A 25975-nucleotide genomic window follows, 5' to 3' on the forward strand; every position below is an offset into this window, starting at 1 on the left:
GCGAACTCTGCCTCCCGGGTTCACGCCATTCTCCTGCCTCAGCCTCCTGAGTAGCTGGGACTACAGGCGCCCGCCACCACGCCCGGCTAATTTTTTTTTTTGTATTTTTAGTAGAGGCGGGGTTTCACCGTGTTAGCCAGCATGGTCTCGATCTCCTGACCTTGTGATCTGCCTGTCTCGGCCTCCCAAAGTGCTGGGATTACAGGCGTGAGCCACGCACCCGGCCTCCTTTTTCTTTTCTTTTTTTTTTGAGATGGAGTCTTGCTCTGTCGCCAGGCTGGAGTGCAGTGGCGTGATCTCGGCTCACTGCAAGCTCCGCCTCCTGGGTTCAGGTGACACCCCTTTGTTTTTCTAAGTTGAACGTTTTATCTTTTTTTTCATCGCACCACAATAATAGCCACCACGGGGGAGGTATTTGCCAGGAATGTGTCGCCTTTTGCCCTATTTTCTATGCAATTGACCAACAAGGACCAGAGCTCCCTTATCCTCTCTACTCATCTCGACCTGGTGGCTCAGGACCCATGGAGCTGTGTCAAACCATCTTTGGTTCCATTTCTGGGCCAGCAGTTCAGAGGGATTCAACCAGAATTTAGAGCCACAAAGTGCCCTGTGGTCAAACTGTCCCAGTTACCTGGGCGGGACCCTAGGCAAGGCTCCAGTGGGACTCTAATGGGCTCTAGGCAAGGCCTTTGAGCCTGATGCATCCATCAAAGCAGGCCACATGTCACCTTCCCTCCCCCCCCTCCTTCTCCACCCCACCCCACTCACTGCAGGCACCTGGCTCATCTGTCGTGGGCGAGGCTGACACACCTGAGGGCATTCACCTGGGCATATCCCCCGTCCCCTAGACACACACACAGACACATATGAACAGCCATGGACATGGCAAGATCTTGTGACACATATTCAAAGGCCTGCGATGAAGAGATGCCAATCATCTGGTCTGGTGAGAGCCAGTGGGGATAATGGTCTTCTCCTGGCACTCCTCTTTCCCCAGGATTACTGCGGCAGTAACCCCGGGACCTTTCGGGTTCTAGTGGGGAATGAGGGATGCAGCCACCCCTCAGTGAAATGCAAGAAACGGGTCACCATCCTGGTGGAGGGAGGAGAGATTGAGCTGTTCGACGGGGAGGTAAGTGCAGCCTCATCCCCTCCACGCTCATGTCCTGCTTTGTGCTTCTGCCACCTAATAGGAACATTTTCCAAGCATTCATTTAGAACTTGGGTGAATGGAATAACACACAGCCATTAAAGAGGATGAGGCAGAGCAATTGCAACTGACCGTGATGTATTATTTTATGAGAAGAACAAGTGGCAGAACAATAGGGATGACACAATCCCATTTTAGCGACAGTGCAGAGTGTGTGTGAAGGATGTGCACATGCGTCTGCACAAAGTGGGAAGAACCAGTGCTCACCTCTGGAGTAGGGTGGGGACTGGAGGGTAGCCAGGCTTGCTTTGTGTGTGTATGTGTGTGTGTGTATGAAGTGATGATGTTATGGGATATGTTTCATATGTTTTTCTGTTCTTTTCAGATAAACATTTTTTTTTTGGAGATGGAGTCTCGCTCTTTTGCCCAGGCTGGAGTGCAGTGGTGTGATCTCTTTGCTCACTGCAACCTCCACCTCCAGGGTTCAAGCGATTCTCCTGCATTAGCCTCCTTAGTAGCTGGGACTACAGGTGTATGCCACCATGCCTGGCTAATTTCTAGTATTTTTAGTAGAGATGGGATTTTGCCATGTTGGCCAGGCTGGTCTGGAACTCCTGACCCCAGGTGATCCACCTGCCTTGGCCTCGCAAAGTGCTGAGATTACAGGCGTGAGCCACCACGCCCGGCCAGATAAACATTTTTAAAGGACCTCAAAAGAGGAGTAAACATTTAGTCCCTTGTGTACTAAGAATTTAAAAAGTAGTTCTCATAAGTGTACACAAGACTCCCTTAGAAGTTCCTGTTTAAAATGTGGATCCTGGAGCTCCATCCTGAGATTCTGACTCAGCAGGTCTGGGTGGGACCCAGGAACCTGTGTTTAAAGTTGCAGGTCATCCCCAGGCCACAGTTTTGGATTAGCTGCTCTGACTACATGGAGTGCTATGGAGACCCAGGCTCTGGGTGCAAACTTGTCCTAGTATCTTCATTTTCTCCCCTGGCCTCAGCCTGCATCTCTGCCTTCTTCCAAATACCCACCATTGACATCAGGGGGGTGGGAGGTGAATTCTTCACCATTATGGAAGAAAACTGCTTAGCAAGCATAACGTAGTGACTATGGGTCAGCAGTGTCAACTCCTGACCAGCTCTATTTAGGGCAGAATGGCAGTGATGACGCTGAACAGGAGGTGTGCAGACATGTGAGGGATAGATTTGCACATGTGATTAGCTCTGCATGTGATATGTTACTAACGAGAGGACCTCTGCAAAGGGGTGATGGCAGTTCTCAGCCTCAGCCTCAGTCTGATGAATTGGAGAGTCCGCCATGCATGCTGAAATGGGCCTCCAGGGTGCAGCACTGGCAGGGATGGGCCAAGTCAGAGGCTCAGGTCAGAGCCCTTCTTGAACCTGCAGTGTGTGATTCCCGGCACTAGCACTGAGCACCTCAGTTTCCTTTTTCTTCAGCTCTGTCTCCTGATGACAGTGGCTCTGGGGAGGGGGAAGTGGTGGGATACAAGAAAGGTGAGAGTGTACTGCTTATTTTTATAGAGGAATAGATTTTTAAACAATCGACCGGAGATGCTTAAAATCATTGCCATGTTGAAAACCTATCTAGGAGACCACTGTATTTAATGACTAATTGTCAATAAAATACCTTTTGTGAAGTGATGGATGGTCTTCTGCTCATTGGTTTCACAGTACTTTAATTTCATAATCATGATTTTGCTGCTACCTCTGTTACCGTCTCTTGGTCATGGATGCCTGGAGAGTGATGGTGGTGAGATGGTCACAGACATGTCCTGGCATGGAGCTGGCCCTGCAGGGGTGCAGTGGCAGGGCAGGTGGGGTCCTGGAGGGGTGGCGATGCCTGCACTCGTGGGCACTGGAGACAGATGGGCAGGTGTAGAGTGGAGGGAGGATCTGGCTGTGGAGCCTGCCTTTCATCCTTCCGGATTTCTTGCTTTGTCTTCCTCCAGGCGAATGTGAAGAGGCCCATGAAGGATGAGACTCACTTTGAGGTGGTGGAGTCTGGCCGGTACATCATTCTGCTGCTGGGCAAAGCCCTCTCGGTGGTCTGGGACCGCCACCTGAGCATCTCCGTGGTCCTGAAGCAGACATACCAGGTCAGTGGCTTTCTTGCTTCATCTTGTTGGGGACTTGGCTTTTGGAGCGTTTTCTGCTCCCTGATTAGCAACCCACTGTCTCTCTCTGCTGTCTCTCTCTGCTGTCTCTGCGGTATTCATTTAGAAAATGAGGAAGTCATTTATTTCTTCCTCTTGCCTGATTGCCCTGGCCAGAACTTCCAACACTGTGTTGAACAGGAGTGGTGACAGAGGCCATCCTTGTCTTGTGCTGGTTTTCAAAGGGAATGTTTCCAGTTTTTGCCCATTCAGTATGATATTGACTGTGGGTTTGTCATAAATAGCTCTTATTATTTTGAGATATGTTCCATCAGTACCTAGTTTATTGAGAGTTTTCAGCATGAAGGGCTGTGGAATTTTGTCAAAGGCCTTTTCTGCATCTATTGAGATACTCATGTGGTTTTTATCCTTGGATCTGTTTATGTGATGGATTATGTTTATTGATTTGCATTTGTTGAACCAGCCTTGCATCCGAGGGATGAAGTCGACTTGATCGTGGTGGATAAGCTTTTTGATGTGCTGCTGGATTCGGTTTGCCAGTATTTTATTGAGGATTTTTGCATCGATGTTCATCAGGGATATTGGTCTAAAATTCCCTTTTTTTGTTGTGTCTCTGCCAGGCTTTGGTATAAGGATGCTGCTGGCCTCATAAAATGAATTAGGGAGGATGGCCTCTTTTTCTGTTGATTGGAATAGTTTCAGAAGGAATGGTACCAGCTCCTCCTCGTACCTCTGGTAGAATTCGGCTGTGAATCCATCTGGTCCTGGACTCTTTTTGGTTGGTAGGCTATTGATTATTGCCTCAATTTCAGAGCCTGTTATTGGTCTACTCAGAGATTCAACTTCTTCCCGGTTTAGTCTTGGGAAGGTGTATGTGTCAAGGAATTTATCCATTTCTTCTAGATTTTCTAGTTTATTTGTGTAGAGGTGTTTATAGTACTCTCTGATGGTAGTTTGTATTTCTGTGGGATCGGTGGTGATATCCCCTTTATCATTTTTTATTGCGTCTATTTGATTCTTTTCTCTTTTCTTCTTTATTAGTCTTGCTAGTGGTCTATCAATTTTGTTGATCTTTTCAAAAAACCCGCTCCTGGATTCATTGATTTTTTTGAAGGGTTTTTTGTGTCTCTATCTCTTTTAGTTCTGCTCTGATCTTAGTTATTTCTAGCCTTCTGCTAGCTTTTGAACTTGTTTGCTCTTCTTCTCTAGTTCTTTTAATTGTGATGTTAGTGTGTCGATTTTAGATCTTTCCTGCTTTCTCTTGTGGGCATTTAATGCTATAAATTTCCCTCTACATACTGCTTTGAATGTGTCCCAGAGATTCTGGTATGTTGTGTCTTTGTTCTCATTGGTTTCAAAGAACATCTTTATTTCTGCCTTCATTTCGTTATGTACCCCATAGTCATTCAGGAGCAAGTTGTTCCGTTTCTATGTAGTTGTGCGGTTTTGAGTGAGTTTCTTAATCCTGAGTTCTAATTTGATTGCACTGTGGTCTGAGAGACAGTTTGTTGTGATTTCTCTTCTTTTACATTTGCTGAGGAGTGCTTTACTTCCAACTACGTGGTCAATTTTGGAATAAGTGCGATATGGTGCTGAGAAGAATGTATATTCTGTTGATCTGGGGTGGAGAGTTCTGTAGATGTCTATTAGGTCTGCTTGTTGCAGAGCTGAGTTCAGGTCCTGGATATCCTTGTTAACCTTCTGTCTTGTTGATCTGTCTAATATTGACAGTGGGGTGTTAAAGTCTCCCATTATTATTGTGTGAGAGTCTAAGTCTCTTTGTAGGTCTCTAAGGACTTGCTTTATGAATCTGGGTGCTCCTGTGTTGGGTGTATATATATTCAGGATAGTTAGCTCTTCTTGTTGAATTGATCCCTTTACCATTATGTAATGGCCTTCTTTGTCTCTTTTGATCTTTGTTGGTTCAAAGTCTCTTTTATCAGAGACTAGGATTGCAACCCCTGCTTTTTTTTTTTTTTTTTTTTGCTTTCCATTTGCTTGGTAGATCTTCCTCCCTCCCTTTATTTTGAGCCTATGTGTGTCTTTGCACGTGAGATGGGTCTCCTGAATACAGCACACTGATGGGTCTTGACTCTTTATCCAATTTGCCAGTCTGTGTATTTTAATTGGAGCATTTAGCCCATTTACATTTAAGGTTAATATTGTTATGTGTGAATTTGATCCAGTCATTATGGTGTTCGCTGGTTATTTTCCCATTAATTGATACAGTTTCTTCATAGCGTCGATGGTCTTTACAATTTGGCATGTTTTTGCAGTGGCTGGTACCGGTTGTTTCTTTCCATATTTAGTGCCTCCTTCAGGAGGTCTTGTAAGGCAGGCGTAGTGGTGACAAAATCTCTCAGTATTTGCTTGTCTGTAAAGGATTTTATTTCTCTTTCACTTACGAAGCTTAGTTTGGCTGGATATGAAATTCGGAGTTGAAAATTCTTTTCTTTAAGAATGTTGAATATTGGCCCCCACTCTCTTCTGGCTTGTAGGTTTCTGCCGAGAGATCTGCTATTAGTCTGATGGGCTTCCCTTTGTGGGTAACTCGACATTTCTCTCTGGCTGCCCTTAACACTTTTTCCTTCATTTCAACCTGGTGAATCTGACAATTATGTGTCTTGGGGTTGCTCTTCTCGAGGAGTATCTTTGTGGTGTTCTCTGTATTTCCTGAATCTGAATGACAATATCAACTTTTCTTTAGGTTTCTTAACCTAAAGTGGCAAACCAATCATGCACAATATTATTATAACACTGCAGACTATTCTAGGGTGTTGCCTTATCATTGAGTCATGGGCCAGCACATTTTGAGAGCTATTTGTAAAATTGCTAATAACCAACTTTTGAGAATGGTTCCACTATTTAGGGTCCAACAGTTTGTTGGAACTTGAATGATTTCTTTAAGTGGCATGTATGTGACAAGTGGCTCTGGCTACTCTGGCCGCTGGTGTAGTCAGGCAGGAATGGCCTCCACAGCATCCCTGATAACACCATCCATTTTCAGCTTGTACAAGCCAGTGAGGCAGCACTGCTGTCACTTCTCTGTGGCAGCCTCAGTCCCAGAAAGCATTAACGATTCACTCATTCATTTATTCAACAAATACTAAGTTCCTGTATGTGTCAAACATTGTCCTAGGCGCTGTGGATACAGCAGGGGAAAAAGGTTTTTTTGATTAGGGGTGTGTGTGTGTGTGTGTGTGTGTGTGTGTGTATGTGTCTTCCATGTATTTGTTTTTTTATTGCTGCTATAACAAATCACCAAAAACTTGATAGCTTAAAACAACACATTTATTATCGTATGGTTCTGGAGGTCAGAAAGCTAAAATTGGTGGGCAGGGCTGCATTCATCTTAAAGGGTCTGAGAGAGGTCCCTTTTCTTGCCTTTGTTACATTCTGGAGGCTGCCTGCATTCTTGGCTTGTGGCCCCATCCTCCATATTCAACGCTGGCAACGTAGCATCTTCCACTTTTTTCTCTTTTTCTGCTTCTGTGTGTCACAGCACCTTTTGAACTCTGACCCTCCTGCCTCCCTCTGATCAGACCCTGTGATGACATTCTGCCCACACGGATAATCCAGGATAAACTCTTTATCTCATGGGAGCCACTGTTTTGCCTTCCATAATTCTGGTGCAGATTATATCCTAGCGGGAATGTTACTATAGATAGTTTGGGCTGATGGGCCCTGTGAAGAGGGGATGTAAGAGCAGAGTCTTTGGGTAAGGGAGGGAATGAGTCATGCCAGTATCTGGGGGAGAGAGTTTAGGCAGATGGAACAGCACGTGCTGAGGCCCTAAGGTGGTAGGTGTCTGCAGCGGTTGTACAAGGAGGTCAGTGTGGCTGCAGAGGAGGGACTTGGGGGTAATGGTAGTTCACGAGGGCAGGGAGGGGCAGTAGCCATACCATGGGGGCTTCTTGGCCATGGGAAGATCGTTGGCCTTTTGCCCAACAGTGAGAACATTCTTCTGTGTTTCCTGGTGACTTACATCCCTTGTACCAAGCCAAATGCTGCTTATTGAAGCAAAGTAGAATACATTTTTTTCTCTTTGTCTCAACACCAGGGCTCTAAGTATGTTGTAAAAGTATAGCACCTTTTCTTCTTCAAGCCAGATATTTCCAGTTTTTTCTGTAGTTTTTAAAAATTTTATTATTATTTTTAGTTGACATTTAACTGTATGTATTTACTGGCGACAGTGTGATATTTCAATACATGTATACAGTGTGTAATGATCAAATCAGGGTAGTTAGTATATCTATTCCCTCAAACATTTACCATTTCTTTGTGTTGGGAACATTCAAAATCTACTCTTCCAGCTACTTGAAAATATACAATAAATTGTTGATAATTATAGTCACCCTGTGGTGCTACAGAACACTAGTGCTTATCCCTCCTCTTTCTGTAGTTTTTACTTGTTTCTCACTCATTCGTAACTACTTTTTCAGAACTCGTTGCATGTTGCACTCCATGATGGGTGAACATGGAGACAGGTGAGACATATCTTCCTGGTTACATTTATGATAGAGCAGGATTCTGCCCAGTCTGGTCTGAACAGGCTGCAGTTCTCCAGGCAAGGGGACTTACCTGCCCAGAGGTAGGCAGTTCTATAACATTCCCTCCTTGGACCCCTACACCTCCATTGGTGGAGCAGTGTACCTGGCTCCTCCCTCTGCTTCTACGCTTGTTGGGGACAGTGATAGTTCCCACCAGTGATCTCAGGGCCAAGGCTGCCTGATTCCCACCTCTGCCCTTGGCTGACTATGTGACATGGGCAAGTTGCCTCTCTTTGTTTCCATAGCTTTAAATAAAATGGGGCCAGCAAGGAAGCTCAGGAATAGGTCTTGGCAACGGCAAGGCTTTGCTGCTCACCTCGGGCTTCCTCTGAGTCTCTGTCCTGCTCCTCCTCCTCTTCCTTGAATGCCCTCTGCCTCCATTGCCACCAGGCACATTCCCCTTTCCCCCGAGCCGGAGAGCATGCCCCTCGGCTTGACGGTGCTCATCCCCTCAACTTGTCTCTCAAGGAGAAAGTGTGTGGCCTGTGTGGGAATTTTGATGGCATCCAGAACAATGACCTCACCAGCAGCAACCTCCAAGTGGAGGAAGACCCCGTGGACTTTGGGAACTCCTGGAAAGTGAGCTCGCAGTGTGCTGACACCAGAAAAGTACGTCTGGGTCTGTGTGTGGACAGAGCCTGAGAGCCTGCTTCCTGGAATGTCCCCCTGTCCCCGTTCTCATGGGGGCTAGAAGGGGGGTTGTGGGTGGTATGACTTTCAGGTGGCTGCAGGGTGGGGAGGAGGGTCTCTTGGGTCCTTCTGGGCTGAATAACCCCAGTTTGACCAGCTGACGGCTGGCCTATCTCTTGCCTGGTTCCCAGGTGCCTCTGGACTCATCCCCTGCCACCTGCCATAACAACATCATGAAGCAGACGATGGTGGATTCCTCCTGTAGAATCCTCACCAGTGACGTCTTCCAGGACTGCAACAAGTTGGTGAGGACCTTGAGGGTAGTGAGAAGCAGATGGTCCCAAGGCTTGGCCCAGTGGTATGGACACTGAGTGTGACCTTCTAACGTGGACACTACCGTGGTGTCTTGACATGATCTGCACCAAGACAACACTTCAGCTTTTTTCTTGGCTTTCAATCTGGGAAACACAAAGTAAAATCAGCAGTTTCTAGGGGAAGCAATGCCTGGTGAAACATTTCCTTCTGCATGAGAAGTAACTCCCCTTGGCATGTGCCAACGCTTCTCTTTCGGTCCCAGTCTTACGATTTGTTCTTTTATTGAAGTATCTTGTTTTCAACACCAGAGCCAGAGATTTCCTTTTCCTGTTACTGCTGCATTTGTCCAGACCAAAAGACCTCCCTCTCCCACCCCCCAAAACCCCTTGCTGCCCATTTCTTGTCTCACAGAAATTCTTTTCTGGCCTTAATTTTGGTGATTTTGAGTCGTCATATTATGACTTATTTTTGTGTTGTTATCTCTAATGACAAGGAGGGATTCCCCAAGGTTAAGTGCAGTTGTCTCTCTCTCTTTTTTTTTTTTTTGAGACAGAGTCTCGCTCTGTCACCCAGGCTGGAGTGCAATGGCATGATTTTGGCTTAGTGCACCCTCTGCCTCCCGGGTTCAAGCAATTCTCCTGCCTCAGCCTCCTGAATAGCTGGGATTACAGGCGCCCACCACCACGCCTAGCTAATTTTTGTATTTTTAGTAGAGACGAAGTTTCACCACGTTGGTCAGGCTGGCCTCGAACTCCTGACCTCAGGTGATCCACCCACCTCGGCCTCCCAAAGTGCTGGGATTACAGGCGTGAGCCACCGCGCCCGACCATAGTGCGGTTGTCTCTTATCTGCTGCATGTATGTGTGTACACACATGTGGACATGGGCTTGTACACGGGCATATGTGACTACACACACAGCCATGCACACATACATGCTGCTGTGTAGCACCACCAATGTGGGGGAGACTGGTTGAAAACATGCATCTCAATTCTCTATCTGTGCAGTGATTTTCGGTCTCTGAGGACTCCAAAGGATACTTATATTCCCCGGTTTGGTGGAAGTCCTGGGTACCTGAGTTGGAAGAGTGAGGACAGGGGAGGAGTTGGGGACGCTGGCACTGTTGGAGCGTCTTGGAAACAATGACCCACTCAGTGTCTGAATTCATTTTCTGTCATAACTGCCCTGAAAAAGTCCAGTGTGTTTAGAGGCGTGTTTTGGGGATGAGGAAGGGTGGGAACTGGTTGAACTGGATTTGGAATCAGAGTCTAGGCCCTATTGTCCTGCATACCTGCCCCATAGCACTGCAGTGAGGCAGCTGCAGGGCCTGATGTATTTCCCCATTCTCTTTGCTGAATTGAGGCAGAGGAAGACAGTGACCAGCACATATGTGTGTTTGTGTTTTTGTAAAAACACGCAACTGCTCATGAGGCTAAGAGTGGGTTGTGAGGACAGATGGGTGGCTGAGCAGGGAGGTAGGCAGAGGGACAGAGGGACAGAGGGAATGTTCTTCTGGAAAGTCCTCAGGCTCATCGTGTTCTGCAGAAGGCCAGCAGCACTGCATTATTCAACTCTTCTTGCTGGAATGCAGATTAGAAACTAAGAATCTTGCCTTCCCACTCATTCCCTCTTTGAGACCATGAGCTACATTTCTCCTTCTACCCGGACCCCTCTTATCCTTAAATTGACCATCAGAACATTTGCACCCAGGCTAAGAGCCAGAGTTCCTGACACCTGGCCATAGGCCTGGGCCACCTGAGGCTGCTTTTGCAGGTGGACCCTGAGCCATACCTGGATGTCTGCATTTACGACACCTGCTCCTGTGAGTCCATTGGGGACTGCGCCTGCTTCTGTGACACCATTGCTGCCTATGCCCACGTGTGTGCCCAGCATGGCAAGGTGGTGACCTGGAGGACGGCCACATTGTGCCGTGAGTCCTGACGCCCTCATGTTCTCAGATGCCCTCCCTTCTTCCCATGTGTCTATGCTTGAAGACCTTGTGAGTGCAGGGGGATATCTTCATGGGTGAGAGAAGACAGAGCGCTAGTATGGGACTGGATGGCCAAGGGCTAAGGAGGGTTAAGACATTGGCTGAGTAAGAAGTTTAGATTGTGGGTGAGGCGGGACATGGATTCAAGGCATGAACATGTGGATACTTTTCTTCTGGAGAGATTCTGGCAGAGGAGAAGAAGGAATACTGATGAAAAGAAGGAAGTCGATTTATATCTTTAATTAGGCGTGATTATATTTGCCAATATGAGTGATCAACTCATACATTCATGTCTATAGAGGCTTCCTTCTTTGGACATAAGCAACTTAATGTTTTTATGTAGAAAACTGGGCCAGGCACAGTGACTCACACCTGTAATCCCAGTGTTTTGGGAGGCTGAGGCCGGAGGATTCCTTGAGTCCAAGAGTTCAAGACCAGCCTAGGCAACATAGCAAGACCCCATCTCTACAAAAATTAAAAAAAGAAATGAATTCAGAACCAATAGATTCTGGTTTAGGTGCTTCAACAATCCAGAAGTCTTTAATGTCGGTAACTCCCATAGTCCCTTAGTTCCCCAACGTTATCTCCAGATGCCCCCAGGCCATCACCACATGGGTCTGAAGTCCTGGAGGCTTTGCCTTTTGCGGTCACAGCCTTGTCTCCTGTCTACACAGCCCAGAGCTGCGAGGAGAGGAATCTCCGGGAGAACGGGTATGAGTGTGAGTGGCGCTATAACAGCTGTGCGCCTGCCTGTCGAGTCACGTGCCAGCACCCTGAGCCGCTGGCCTGCCCTGTGCAGTGTGTGGAGGGCTGCCATGCCCACTGCCCTCCAGGTGAGGCCTCTATCCCTGGGGGTCGGGCTGGTGGGATGGGAGAGGGATGGATGGAAGGGTGCTTCTAGGTCTTGTTTCATCTCAGCCTCCACCTGCCACGTCCCATCTCTGACCTGCAAGCCCACCGCAGGTTCTGTCTCCGTGGGTTCTTTCATCAGTCAGGCCAGTCGTGATTTTTCTCAAGGCGAGCTCCTCCAAAATGCTTTTCTGTGCCTATTTATGGGATTCTCATCTAAAGCAGCCCCTGCCGATAGAACTTTCTGCAGTGGGGGAATGTTCTATTGAATGTGACGAATGTGTCTGAGGAACTGAATTTTTGAATTTAATTGAATTTTACTTAATTTAACTTAAATAGCCACGTGCAGTTTGTGACTATCATATGGTACAGCACAGCTGTAGAGTTCCTGAAGGTGTTATTCAGAAGAGCAGAAAGAGCCCTGGAGATAAGATTTCATTTGTCCTGAGGCTTGGGGAGGTGAGGTAGGGTGAAGGAATCCCTGCTCCCAGTTTTGCAGAGGGATCAATCAAGGCACAAGGAGGACAGATGCTCCTTGAGTGGCGGGGTGACCCCTGGGGGTGCGGGCAGGAGGAGTTGGCTTCTAGGGCAGGAGGAGGAGTTGGCTCCTCCCTTTTAGTTAAAAGTGAGGCTTCCTCGTGGGAAAGGGGAGCGTTTTGGTTCCTAATGAGAGCTTTCTTTTGCAGGGAAAATCCTGGATGAGCTTTTGCAGACCTGCGTCAGCCCCGAAGACTGTCCGGTGTGTGAGGTGGCTGGCCGGCGTTTTGCCCCAGGAAAGAAAGTCACCTTGAATCCCAGTGACCCTGAGCACTGCCAGATTTGGTAAAACAGATTCCTGGGTTGTTTGAAGTGATGAATCTTACCGCTTCTCCAGGGGCCAGCTCAGAGACTAGGTTTTGGGTAAAAAGTCCTAGCTACGTGAATTGAGAGATTGAGTTTATTTTATTTGTTTACTCATTTAATTCATTATTTAGTGTAGTTTATTGTTTTGTTTGTTCCTAGGGTTTGCTTCTTTTTCTTTAGGGATGGACTAGACTGCTTCCTCCACATATATTCCTCCACAATGTTTTTGCTCTTAATAGGTTTTTAAGTCCTAAGAGGTTTTTGCTTTTCTCACTGAAGGTGGGGATGGTCACTTATTGTCCTTGTAGGTCATGACTAGTCTGAGCACAGGTGTCCATATACTGGAGGTGGGGACTCAGGAGAGGAAAGTGAGATGGAACGCAGGGCCCTCAGGGTAACATGAGCGTCGTGGGGGCCCATAGTCAAGGTCGCAGGGTGTGGCTGTCATAATGGGGAGGGAAGGTGCTCGTTGCTCTCACCCTGGGTTCTCACTGGACTTGCCTCTGGGAAACTGGCCTTTGGGGAGGTGAGAAGGAGTCCTCAGGGTGAGCTCTGAGCCCTCTGAAGTCCTGCTCATAAGTAGGGAACATTTATTAAAATCCAGATCTATTCAACACCACTCCCTGACACTGATCAAGCCTTCTGGGAGCTTAAACTTGAGAATGTAAATTCGCTGGGGAGGGGCTATGGTCACAGCTGCCAGAGTCAGATCCTGCCGCCACCATCTGTACAAACAAGAACGAACACTGCCTGGGGTGAGTTTTCTAGCAAACACAGGAAACTAGAAAGTATGTCACTCAACGCACCGTTAACCAAGGATTGAAGCAATAAATCTCGTGGATCACGGGAAGGAGGAATTAACTTCCTAGTAGGACTCTACCTGCGCACACCTTTATGCTGAAACAGGGACTGCAGGGAGCAAAGGATTGGGTGATTCTGATGCTGGCGCGGGGTTCTGTGCCAAAAGGGCATGAGAGCTTCAAGCCCTCTCCCCATCTCCTTTACTGGCGCACGGGCAGGGGCGGCTGCCACGGTGCACGCTGAAGCTGCAAGCAGTGTGTGGACAGTAGTCCCACAGGAGGCTGGGGGCATCACCTGGTATCAAGCCACAGGGGGACACTTCCCAGGCTCAGGGCACTGCTACCTTGTCAGCTTTACTGGGAGTGCTGAAGGCCAGGTGCCTCCAAGGCTGAGAGTCCAAAGAGGAGATGGTCCTGGCCCATATTGGTCTCCACCACAGGGCCACTGGATTTCACCTGTGGTCTGGCAGGCCTTGCCACTTTCCGGGACACTGGCAAAAAGGTGATATTACCAGCAGAGCCTCGAAATTTGGCATGGTAGTGTAGGAATTTGTGTGTGGGGGGCCACTGCTCTACTACTGACTTGTGGTGCGTGCTTGGGACTGGGCACAGAGCCTGGCCAGTACCTGGCACATGAGAGGTGCTCACCCTATGTCTGCTGGAGGAATGAGTGAATGTCTTTTCCTAGGCCTAACACCGTAGGGACCTCTGTTTGCTACTCTCAAATAATTTGTTCTGCTGGATAAAGCTGGGATTTGAATCTTTATTCATCTTTCCACAATGTTTTTGCTCTATTTTTTCTCTCTTCCTTAGGGCCCAACTTATTAAACATGTTTTGAAACTCATACAATTTACATTCTGTTAGAATATGCACTGTAAAGCGTTTATCTTCAACAAAACATTTAGAAGCACAGGTTAGCGTCCACATGTTAGTAACATTTGTTCTTGGAGACCCTCGTAAGAAGGCTCGGATTATAATTAAGTATTCATGTTGCTAAAGATGTAGGTTGAAAAGAAATCAGCTTTGAGTGGCTGTGTGGATGGCCTAGAACAACGAGTATATTTTTTCATATCCTAGGATGGGCTAAAGCTTTGGTTTCTAGAATCAAAGGAAGTTGGCTATGTGTGTGTTTTGAAGGTGGGGTGAGCATGCTACTTGGGGACAGGTGTTAAACAGTGACATCTCACTTGGGTGTGGAATGGTCCATGGGATCTCAAGTTCAGGTGGAACAGAGGAGATTCTGTGGGAATATGGAAGTGGTTGTACACTGTCGGGCTCAGTAGTGTCCATAGGTTTCTTCCTGAACCATTTTAATTTCTTCGCTCTTTTCTGCAGCCACTGTGATGGTGTCAACCTCACCTGTGAAGCCTGCCAGGAGCCGGGAGGCCTGGTGGTGCCTCCCACAGATGCGCCGGTGAGCCCCACCACTCCGTATGTGGAGGACACCTGGGAACCGCCGTTGCACGACTTCTACTGCAGCAGGCTGCTGGACCTGGTCTTCCTGCTGGACGGCTCCTCCAGGCTGTCCGAGGCTGAGTTTGAGGTGCTGAAGGCCTTTGTGGTGGACATGATGGAGCGGCTGCGCATCTCCCAGAAGTGGGTCCGCGTGGCCGTGGTGGAGTACCACGACGGCTCCCACGCCTACATAGGGCTCAAGGACCGGAAGCGACCGTCAGAGCTGCGGCGCATTGCCAGCCAGGTGAAGTATGCGGGCAGCCAGGTGGCCTCCACCAGTGAGGTGTTGAAATACACGCTGTTCCAAATCTTCGGCAAGATCGACCGCCCCGAAGCCTCCCGCATCGCCCTGCTCCTGATGGCCAGCCAGGAGCCCCAACGGATGTCCCGGAACTTTGTCCGCTACGTCCAGGGCCTGAAAAAGAAGAAGGTCATCGTGATCCCGGTGGGCATTGGGCCCCATGCCAACCTCAAGCAGATCCGCCTCGTTGAGAAGCAGGCCCCTGAGAACAAGGCCTTCGTGCTGAGCGGTGTGGATGAGCTGGAGCAGCAAAGGGACGAGATTGTTAGCTACCTCTGTGACCTTGCCCCTGAAGCCCCTCCTCCTACCCTGCCCCCCAACATGGCACAAGTCACTGTGGGCCCGGGGCTCTTGGGGGTTTCGACCCTGGGGCCCAAGAGGAACTCCATGGTTCTGGATGTGGCGTTTGTCCTGGAAGGATCGGACAAAATTGGTGAAGCCGACTTCAACAGGAGCAAGGAGTTCATGGAGGAGGTGATTCAGCGGATGGATGTGGGCCAGGACAGCATCCACGTCACGGTGCTGCAGTACTCCTACATGGTGACCGTGGAGTACCCCTTCAGCGAGGCACAGTCCAAAGGGGACATCCTGCAGCGGGTGCGAGAGATCCGCTACCAGGGCGGCAACAGGACCAACACTGGGCTGGCCCTGCAGTACCTCTCCGACCACAGCTTCTTGGTCAGCCAGGGTGACCGGGAGCAGGCGCCCAACCTGGTCTACATGGTCACCGGAAATCCTGCCTCTGATGAGATCAAGAGGTTGCCTGGAGACATCCAGGTGGTGCCCATTGGAGTGGGCCCTAATGCCAACGTGCAGGAGCTGGAGAGGATCGGCTGGCCCAATGCCCCCATCCTCATCCAGGACTTTGAGACGCTCCCCCGAGAGGCTCCTGACCTGGTGCTGCAGAGGTGCTGCTCCGGAGAGGGGCTGCAGATCCCCACCCTCTCCCCTGCCTCTGGTATGCTGGCACCTTGTGTGAAGGTGGGAGGGCTGGGCGAGGGCTGGCACGGCCTTGGTGCTACATGCATCTGCCAAGATAATGACTCGGGTTCTAATCCTGGCTTCCCTGGTCTGTGTGCCCTTGGTTGAAACTTGCCTTCAAAGGGCCTGTGTTTCCTCACCTCCCTGGCAGGGAGGCAAACTGTGATCCTTTTTTGAGGGAAGATCTTTTCTTATTGTGTGTGCTTATATAAATTCAAAGGTAATGGAAGCCTATTGTTAACATTTAAACAATGCCAATAAGGAGTAAAAATAAATGCAAGTCTTACTTTATCACACAGCCTCTTCCCCACCCAATTCCACCCTCCGCCTTCAAGGTAACCTCTGTTAAAGGTGGTGACGATAAGCTTCATTTTGACCACACTGGGTGGGTGAAATTATTCTGAGTAGCTGACATTCTTCAGGGCGAGACCAGGATGTCAGGTGCCAGGTAGCAGGTGCAGTCTTCAGACACTGGAGTCAGACTGCCTTAGTTTGAATCTTATCTCTGCCACTTGCTAGCTGGGTAATTTTGGGCAAATACTTAACCCCTTTGTATATCAGTCTCCTCATCTATAAAATGGGGATAATAATAGCACCTACTTGCTTAAAATAGTATCTGGCACATGACAAGTGCTCAAAAAAAATGCTTGCTCCCACTGCTGTTATTACTACCTTTTACTGACACTGGCGTCTAATCCATTCCTAGTTCCTGAACATCTTTATTCGGCGTGTTTGGGACCATCCCAGAATAACTAGCCTTCTTTTAGTATCTTTTGAGTCTCACACTTGTCAGTACTTCCGTTTCTTTGTTTTTGTTTTTATTCATGGCCGTAGATTTATTTAAATTCTTGTAATATTTCTGCTGAGGAAAACAACAATTACATCATTTCATCAAATCTCAGATGTGCTCAGACACTAACAGGAGCACTAGGCATTTATAGCTGGAATAATCACAGTACGTTCACCTGCCCTGCAAGATCTGAGGACACAGCAGCTCATTGTCCAGGGAGGGGCTGCCGCTCCATTTCCTTTTGCAGCCTCCGTGTACTGCCAGGCCAGTATTTTACTCATTTCTAGAAGAGTGGCGGCCCCTTCTTACCGAGGAAGCCCATGCCTGCTGCTTTTATTTGTAGACATTTAAGCTTCCTTTGGGTAGAACTGGAGTCTTCTCAGTGTCTCCAAACCTGAGGTAGTCCGGCCCCAGGAACTCCATCTCCCCTATCCCCTCCTCCCTGGCCCACATTGCCCTTGCACTCACAAAGGCACCCCTCCCCTCTTGGTGGTGCCACGTGGTCAGCACGCCTTGCTGCAGATCCTATTGGATGTCAGGTTGTAGGCCTGGCGGCCAGTGTCCCTGCTGGCACCTCTGTGCTCACCTTCCTGGTTGTCCTTGCAGACTGCAGCCAGCCCCTGGACGTGATCCTTCTCCTGGATGGCTCCTCCAGTTTCCCAGCTTCTTATTTTGATGAAATGAAGAGTTTTGCCAAGGCTTTCATTTCAAAAGCCAATATAGGTGAGTGAGTGAGGCACCTGAAGCAGCCAGTGACGAAGAGGCTCTTTTCGGGGCTCCACTTGATTCAAAATAATCCCCATTTTCTTGTTCCGTTTAGGGCCTCATCTCACTCAGGTGTCAGTGCTCCAGTATGGAAGCATCACCACCATTGACGTGCCATGGAACGTGGCCCCGGAGAAAGCCCATTTGCTGAGCCTTGTGGACGTCATGCAGCGGGAGGGAGGCCCCAGCCAAATAGGTAACGCTGGTGCCACAGGCTGGATGCAGAACCTGCATTCTGATTCTGATTTTTGGCATAAGTGACTGTGTGACCTCGGCCAGTCACTTTGCTCCTTGGCCTTAGTTTCTTCTGGAAAGTGAGGGGCTAGATGCTCTTCCAGGTCTCTTCCAGATCTCAACTGGGTGTTCCTTGGAGTCTCTGAATCATTCAGCTTTTAAGTGACTGAAGGATCCACAGTGAGAGAGGGTGTCCAGCCGCAGTCAGTGCTGACTTGGTGTGATCTGTTCTCCATCCTCAGGGGATGCCTTGGGCTTTGCTGTGCGATACTTGACTTCAGAAATGCACGGTGCCAGGCCGGGAGCTTCGAAGGCGGTGGTCATCCTGGTCACGGACGTCTCTGTGGATTCAGTGGATGCAGCAGCTGATGCCGCCAGGTCCAACAGTAAGAATCTGGTGTATAGTCCTCAGTTCAGGAGAGCGAGACTTCGGAAATGGTAGAGGGTTAAAAGTGGGCTGGGGTTACTTTTGGATGTTGTGGCTGACATTAAAGATGCTCAGTACCAACCTCTGTCCTGGTTTCAAACAGCAGGAAATTATCCAATCACGATGTGATTAGGAAACCAAACAGTAATAAGTGTGTGTTGATCCTATATCTTTATAACTAATTATAACCTTTAATTTCTCCACATTTTCCCTTTGTGTCCAGGAGTGATCATAGCTCTATGCTCTTTCTTTCTAAAGTAGGATTCGTGGTCTTGCACTAAAATGTCATGTCTGAGGCCAGAGTGATTGATTGTGGGGCCCTGAGAACCAATGGGGACTTTCATGTATTTCAAGTCCTTTCCTGGTACCAGGTAATGGGCTTGTCAGGGTTGATGGATGAGAGACAAAGGATCATGCTGTAGGAAAGGGAAGGATCCAGATGTCCCTTCTGTGCTCCAGAAGAACGTGTGCTTATCATGTTCTTAATATCAACAGGATGTGAGCCGGGACAGGTGGTAGAGTCTGAGGGACCACCTCCCAGCTGAAAGAGGTCTGGGTGAGTGGAGTGACATTGAGTCTCCTCGTGGCCACCTGGAGAACTGTTCATCTTTCAGAACCCTGCCTAGGAGTGCTGTCAGAACCCTGTCTTTTCTCTGCTGTCTTCCTGGTGTTCTTCCTGAGGAAGTTATTTGCTCCGTTCTCTGTGTCACATATGAGCTACTCAAGATGTGCAAATCATATTGTATTGTATTGTATTTGTAACATATCTATTCCTTGCAAAAAACTGGGAGTTCTTTGAAGGCAAGGGAAGATCTTGCTTATTTTTGTATCATCTGTGTATGATGCACAAAATAGGTGACCATTTAACATTTGTTGAGTGAATGAATGTGACATGTTTATGAAATCTATGATTTTAGGGTAAAGGGCACTAAAAGGGAAAGGATATATATTTGGACATTATAACGAACTTACAAGAGCTGAAAAGTTGCTAGGAGAAAATCCGTTCCAACCTGAAGCACATTGCAAATTTCTAGAACTTTCTGGAGAGCTGAATTGAGGAATTTCAGGATGGAGATTTTTTCTCCTTTAGTATCAAGAATCCAAAGAAAGATTTTCACTGGGAAAGGAAGCAGTTGTGGTCTTGAGGAAGCAGACATGATCCAGAGCGAGTCATTTAACCGCCCAAAGCCTCTGTTTCCCATGTGTAAATGAGCATGCACATTCTCTGGGCTCAGCCCTGTCATATTTTCTCTTCTCTTCTTACATGTACCCCCTTGGTGGTCTAGTTCAGTGTCATGGGTCTAAATATATTTATACATCTCTGACTTTGAAATTCGTATCTCCAGCCTCACCTCAACTCAGCTTGCATGCTCTAACAGGCAAAACCAAACTCCTGATTTTCACATCCGTCTTTCTTATCTTAGAAAATGGCAATTCCAACCTTCCAGTTGTTCAGTTCAAAAAGCTCAGCATCCTTGACTCTTCTTCCTTTTTCCCGATACCTCCATGCAAGCCACGAACAAACTATAGCTCCATCTTCAAAATACTTTGAGAGTTGCACCTCCCCATACCATGTCCACCAGGGTCACCTCAATCTGAGTCCCCATCATCTCTCCCCTGGACTATTGAAATAGCTGTCTAACTGGAACCCCAGCTTCCACCTTTGTCCCCTGCAGCTCATTCTCAGCACAGCAGCTGCAGTGGCCCTTTAATATCAAAGTCAGCCCCTGTCCCTCTGCTCTGTAGTCTTGGCTGGCTTTGTTTCATTCACAGAACATGGTGAGCCCTTACTGTGGCCAGTGGAGCATTGCCTGATCCACGCCCTTTCCCTCTCTTGCTTGTCCTTCTCTCCCCAGCCCCCAGGAGCATGCAGTCACACTTCTGCTCTGGGGCCTTTGCACTTACTCTTCTTTCTGCTTGGGATGTCCCTCCCTCAGACATCCTCTTGGCTCCTTCCATCCTTACATCAGGTCTCTGCTCAGATGCCATCTTTTCACCAAATGCTTCTCCAACTGCCATATATGCAACAGTAACCCACACCTCAGCCCTGGGCATTCTCATCCCCCTTATCTCATTTTATTTTTTTCCTAAGCATTTATCCACATCTGAAATTCTATATATTTACTTTGTTTGTGTGTTTGTTGTCTATCTCTCCATGAGTACGGGGGACAGGGAGGGACTTTATATGCTTGGTTCACTGCTGTATCCCTATTGCTTACAATAGTACCTGACACAGAGTAGGAGCTCATTAATACCTGTTGACTGAACATCTTCCTCATAGGGCTGGTGTATGTGACCAGCCTGGAAAACATGAGGCTCTATTCAGATGCTGGATATAGTGTCAGGCCAGTCCATTTTGAGCCTACTTGCCCACAGATCCTTTCTTGTCTCTTTGCTAACTCTAGGAGTGACAGTGTTCCCTATTGGAATTGGAGATCGCTATGATGCAGCCCAGCTACGGATCTTGGCAGGCCCAGCAGGCGACTCCAACATGGTGAAGCTCCAGCGAATCGAAGACCTCCCTACCATGGTCACCTTGGGCAATTCCTTCCTCCACAAACTGTGCTCTGGTGAGTCTTATAATAGCTTTCTTACTTCTCTCAAAAAAAGTTCCAAAACAAACCCACCAAAGAAACAAAAATACTATTCAAGAGACCCCAGGGTGCCCATGCATAAGATTTGGCCTTGAATGAAGATTATTATATAGACCAGGACCTTTAAGTTTCTGCTCATGGGAGGTGTATACCACAAGCCCCCATGGGGCCAGCAGAAAGCTTTCTGTGAATGGTCCTATTTCCCCTCTAATTGTCCATGTGAACTTGGCAGAGAGAGCCTAAGCTTATTTGTGTAGAGGGATCTTGGACAAAAGAATCAGAAGACATAAGCAAGGAACCCCAGCGTTCCGTAGATACAGTCTCCTTCCCCATGGGCCTAGACTCACTCTCAACATGGGTATAAAGGGCTTTAGAAATACAATAACATGGAGACTCATATCAAAGTACCATAGTTTAAGCTGATTTTAGGTTAGAAACTTAAAAAATATGCTTTTGGCCAGGCGCGGTGGCTCACGTCTGTAATCCCAGCACTTTGGGAGGCCAAGGTGGGCGGATCACAAGGTCAGGAGATCGAGACCATCTTGGCTAACACAGTGAAACCCCATCTCTACTAAAAATACAAAAAATTAGCCGGGCGTCGTGGTGGGCACCTGTAGTACCAGCTACTTGGGAGGCTGAGGCAGGAGAATGGCGTGAACCTGGGAGGCAGAGCTTGCAGTGAGCTGAGATCGTGCCACTGCACTCCAGCCTGGACAACAGAGTGAGACTCCATCTAAAAAAAAAAAATACACACACACACACACACACACACGCTTTTTTCTGGGGGAGTGCCTGGGTTTGTATATTTTCCCGTTACTAGATATAAGTCAAAACCCACATAAAGTTACTGTCCTTCGGCGGAATAAGTCAATGCAAGTTTGCCCTTAAAGGGCAATAACTCTATGCAAGTTTTGACTTATAGCTAATAACATTAGCTGTACAGAGAGATGGCAGCTCTCCTGGTAGGAATCTTCAAGTAGATCTCTTTCAGGTTTCCAGGATCTTGTTTCATCTCCCCACCTTCCCCATCCCTGGCGTGATCTACATGTGAACCAAGATAATGACAGCGTAAGCTGTAGTTATTGCCATATTATCACTGTTGTTGGCATCATAATTATTAATAACCATAGAGCACGTCTGAAGAATCACAGGATGACCACCTCAGCCTTGTGTCCCTATGTCTCCACTGTTAACCTCGTTCAGATTCTTTTCAGAGTTGAGTTGACTTCAAAAACTAGACCAGGTTGCTTAAGCAGACATTGTGAATGGTTCAGAATTTCTGGGTGAAAGATGGGAACTAAGATCTTATTTGTGTCTGTTGCAGGATTTGTTAGGATTTGCATGGATGAGGATGGGAATGAGAAGAGGGTAAGTTCCTTTCTGTTGACTTTGAAAGAAAGATTAGAGATGTGTTTGGGGCTCTTGTTCCACTGGTTAATTTTTCCTCCTTTGGTCTTAGTCCAGTGCTTCCTCTTACCATTATCTTGTTTTTGAGGGTCCATCTGTACATTTTGTGTTTTGCTTCCTGTCTCATGTACAGGAGGCCTCCTTGCTGTGTAGGCCTGTGTTCAATTCTAGGGGTCAGTTGTCTGGCAGATGGACTTAGAGTTGGAGTACCTCATCTTATTCCCTGCCTGAATCTGCTGTTTTCTTCTGCAGCCTGGGGACGTCTGGACCTTGCCAGACCAGTGCCACACCGTGACTTGCCAGCCAGATGGCCAGACCTTGCTGAAGAGTCATCGGGTCAACTGTGACCGGGGGCCGAGGCCTTCATGCCCCAACAGCCAGTCCCCTGTTAAAGTGGAAGAGACCTGTGGCTGCCGCTGGACCTGCCCCTGTGAGTCCTTTGCTTCTCCAGCCAGGGCAGTGTCAAAGGGGCAGTGCTTTTAACTCGGCTGTGCAGAAAAGTAGAGCAGGCACCGACCAGCCCAGAAGTACCCTTTCCCTCATCACCACATACACAGTGCTACCTTCACTCACCTTCCTTTCCTCCTGTGCTCTTTGTACGTGCTTGCAGCCAGTCTCAGGGATAGCTGCCCTCTTTCTCTGTCTTTGGAAGGCACTTCCCCAGATTGTGCATAACCAGAAGGAAGAATTGCTTTTCTGAGGTCAGTGCTCAGCTTGGCTGTTGGCAAGTCATGCTTTAGGAATCTGTGTATTCAGGGTATAGCAGTGGAAGTATAGCAGTGAGAGAGATGCTTCTGGAAAACTCTCCAACCACACATATAGCAACAGTACATCACCAAGGTGGCCTGGATTAAGAGGAGGAAATATTTAAAGTCCATCTCATTACACTTGTGGAGAGCATTTCATCCATGGGCTGGATTAGCCTTCTGTCTCATGTTTGAGAGAAATGACTGCTTATGGTGATCACGACTCAGCAGTGGATTGTAACCTTTATGCTGAACAGGCACAACTGGTGGGATGCAATCAAAACTGTATGTTATAGCTCACTCTCCCTTTAGAATTTATTCAGTGAGAAAAATTTCTCTCTTGGTCTAGGTGAAAACTCCACCAGACTTTACGTTTCTTCTGTTTATTCATAAAGAATTCTATAGTTACTTTAAGTCAGAAGACAAAGTCTCAGTTGATAATTAGATACCCACTCTTGTGTAATAATCAAAACTTTGAATTTGATTAGAGTTAAAACACCTCCCAGTCCCAATTTGGGCTGCCTGCCTCTGGGAAGGAGGGTATGGTCAGCTTTCCTCTGTACAAAGAGCTTTGCCTTTTGTGATTAAAAGCATATCCTGGAAATTCCTCGATGTCATTTCAAAGACAGCTTCCTAATACTTTACTGTGTACCATAGGTTACCCAACTGTTCTTCTATGTATGTGCATTTAGGCTGTTTCCAGTGTTTTGTAATGACAGACAATGCTGCAATGAGTAAACCTGAACATACGAATTTTCATATGGTTTGAGGTGTGTCTTCAGGGTAGATTCCTAGAAGTGAGATTCTTGGGTCAAAAGATAAGTGCATATGAAGTTCCCCTTAGATATTCCCCGATTCTCCTCTAACAGGTGAGATGTGGTTGTGCAAAACTGGAATGTCCATCAGTTTGCTTTTCGATCAGCGAGGTATGAGAGTGCATGCTTCTCCACAGCCTTGCTGAGTGTGTTGTTATAGTTTTTATTTTTTTTTTTGCAAATTTCTTACTTTTCAGGAAAGAAATGGTATCTCAGTGTACTTGAAATTCATTTCTCTAATGATGAGTGAGGTTAAACATTTTTTCGTATGTTTAATTGCCATTTTTGGTCTAATTTTGTGAATTTTCTGCTCATGCCTTTCCCCATTTTTCCATTAGAAAAGTTGTGATAAAAAACACATGAGATCTACCCCATTAATAAATTTTCCCATGTGCAATACAATATTGTTAGCTATTTGCAAGTTGTTGTACAGAGATCTCTAGAAGTTTTTGTTTTGTGTGACTGAAACTATGCCCATTGAACAGCAACTTCCCATTTTCCCCTTCCCCTAGCCCCCGCAACCACCATTCTGCGTTTTGCTTCTATGAATTTGACGATTTTAGATACCTCCTATAAGTGGATTCATGCAGTAGTTATCCTTCTGTGACTGACTCATTTCACTTAGCTTAATGTCCTCAAAGTTCATCTATGTTGTGGCATATGAAAGGATTTCCTTCTTTCTAAAGACTGAATAATATTCCATTGCATGTATATACCACATTTTCTTTATCCATTTGTCCACTGATGTGCATTTGGATTGTTTCTAACTCTTGGCTGTTGTGAATAATGTTGCAATGAACGTGGAAGTATAAGTATCTTTTTGAGATCCTGATTTCAATGCTTTTGGATGAATACCCAGAAGTGGGATTGCTGGGTCATATGCTAACAATAGTTTTAATTTTTTGAGGAACCTTCTTACTGTTTTCCGTAGTGGCTACACCACTTTACATTCCTACCATCAATGCACAAGGGTTTCAATTTCTTCACATTCTTGTTAACACTTGGTATTTCCTGGTGTGTGTGTGTGTGTGTGTGTGTGTGTGTGTGTGTGTGTGTGTTTGATAATGGCCATTCTAATACGTATGAGGTGATACCTCATTATGGTTTCGATTTGCATTTCCCTGATGATCAGTAATGTTGGATATTTTTTCACATAATTGACTTTTTGGATGTCTTTTTGGAGGAATGTCTCTTCAAGTCCTTTGCTCATTTTTAAATTGGGTTATTTGCATTTTTTTTTTTTTTTGCTATTGAGTTGTATGAGTTCCTAATATATTTGGGATATTAACCCTTTTATCAAATGTACAGTTTGCAAATATTTTCTTCCATTCTGTAGGGTGCCTTTTTACTCTGTTGATTGTTTCTTGGGCTGCACAGAAGCTTTTTGGTTTGATGTAGTCCCACTCGTCTGTTTTTGCTTTTGTTGCCTTGTTTTTGGCAACGATATCCAAGAAATCGTTGCCAAGACCAATGTTGCAAAGTTCTCGTGTTTTCTTTTAGGAGTTTTATAATTTCAGGTTTTACGTATCAGTGTTTAAGTTTGATTTTGGGTTAACTTTGTGTGTGATATAAGATAAGGGTCCAATTTCATTCTTTTTCATGTGGACAGGTCATTGTTAGTGTATAGAAACCAATGGTTTTGTATGTTGATTTTGTATTCTGCAACTGAATTTGTTTCAACTTTGCTGAATTTGCTAACAAATTTTTGGTGAAATCTTTAGAGTTTTCTACACATAAGATCATGTCATCTGCAAATTGAGATTTTACTTCTTTTTAAATTTTACTTCTTTTTTGATTTGGGTGACGTTTATATCTTCTTGATTCATTGCTCTAGCTAAGACTCCTGGTACTATGTTGAATAGAAGTGGTGAGAGTGGGCATCCTTACCGTCTTCCTGATTAGAGGAAAAGCTTTTAGTTTTGCACTATTCAGTGTGATGTTAGCTGTGGTATTTTCATTAATGGCCTTTATTTTGTTGAGGTAATTTCCTTCTATTCTTAGTTTGTTGAATGTTTTAATCATGAAATGGTGTTTGAATTTTGACAAATGCTTTATCTGCATCTATTGACATGATAGTATGATTTTTATCCTTTGTTCTGTTGATGCTGTGTATCACCTTTATTGATTTTTAAACGTTGAGCCATTCTCCTGTCTGAGGGATAAATCCCACTCAGCCAGAGTGTATTATCCTTTGA

The 25975-nt window shown here is 46.6% G+C and overlaps 1 protein-coding gene across 1 annotated transcript in view; it reads left to right on the forward strand.

Annotated features, from left to right (window-relative positions):
• VWF (von Willebrand factor) overlaps positions 1 to 25975 on the forward strand; it is a 178833-nt gene that overhangs the window by 93391 nt on the left and 59467 nt on the right. Inside the window, exons 21-34 of the mRNA XM_030804480.1 lie at positions 998 to 1132; positions 3124 to 3270; positions 8307 to 8447; positions 8660 to 8773; positions 10556 to 10712; positions 11447 to 11605; positions 12308 to 12443; positions 14601 to 15979; positions 17399 to 17515; positions 17613 to 17753; positions 18034 to 18177; positions 20624 to 20788; positions 22137 to 22180; positions 22472 to 22649. Coding sequence (XP_030660340.1) covers positions 998 to 1132; positions 3124 to 3270; positions 8307 to 8447; positions 8660 to 8773; positions 10556 to 10712; positions 11447 to 11605; positions 12308 to 12443; positions 14601 to 15979; positions 17399 to 17515; positions 17613 to 17753; positions 18034 to 18177; positions 20624 to 20788; positions 22137 to 22180; positions 22472 to 22649 — 3157 coding nt within the window. The remainder of the gene's footprint in view (positions 1 to 997; positions 1133 to 3123; positions 3271 to 8306; positions 8448 to 8659; positions 8774 to 10555; positions 10713 to 11446; positions 11606 to 12307; positions 12444 to 14600; positions 15980 to 17398; positions 17516 to 17612; positions 17754 to 18033; positions 18178 to 20623; positions 20789 to 22136; positions 22181 to 22471; positions 22650 to 25975) is intronic.

Source organism: Nomascus leucogenys, chromosome 23 (genome assembly GCF_006542625.1).
Source record: "Nomascus leucogenys isolate Asia chromosome 23, Asia_NLE_v1, whole genome shotgun sequence".
In the NCBI taxonomy this organism is placed as follows: Eukaryota; Metazoa; Chordata; class Mammalia; order Primates; family Hylobatidae; genus Nomascus; species Nomascus leucogenys.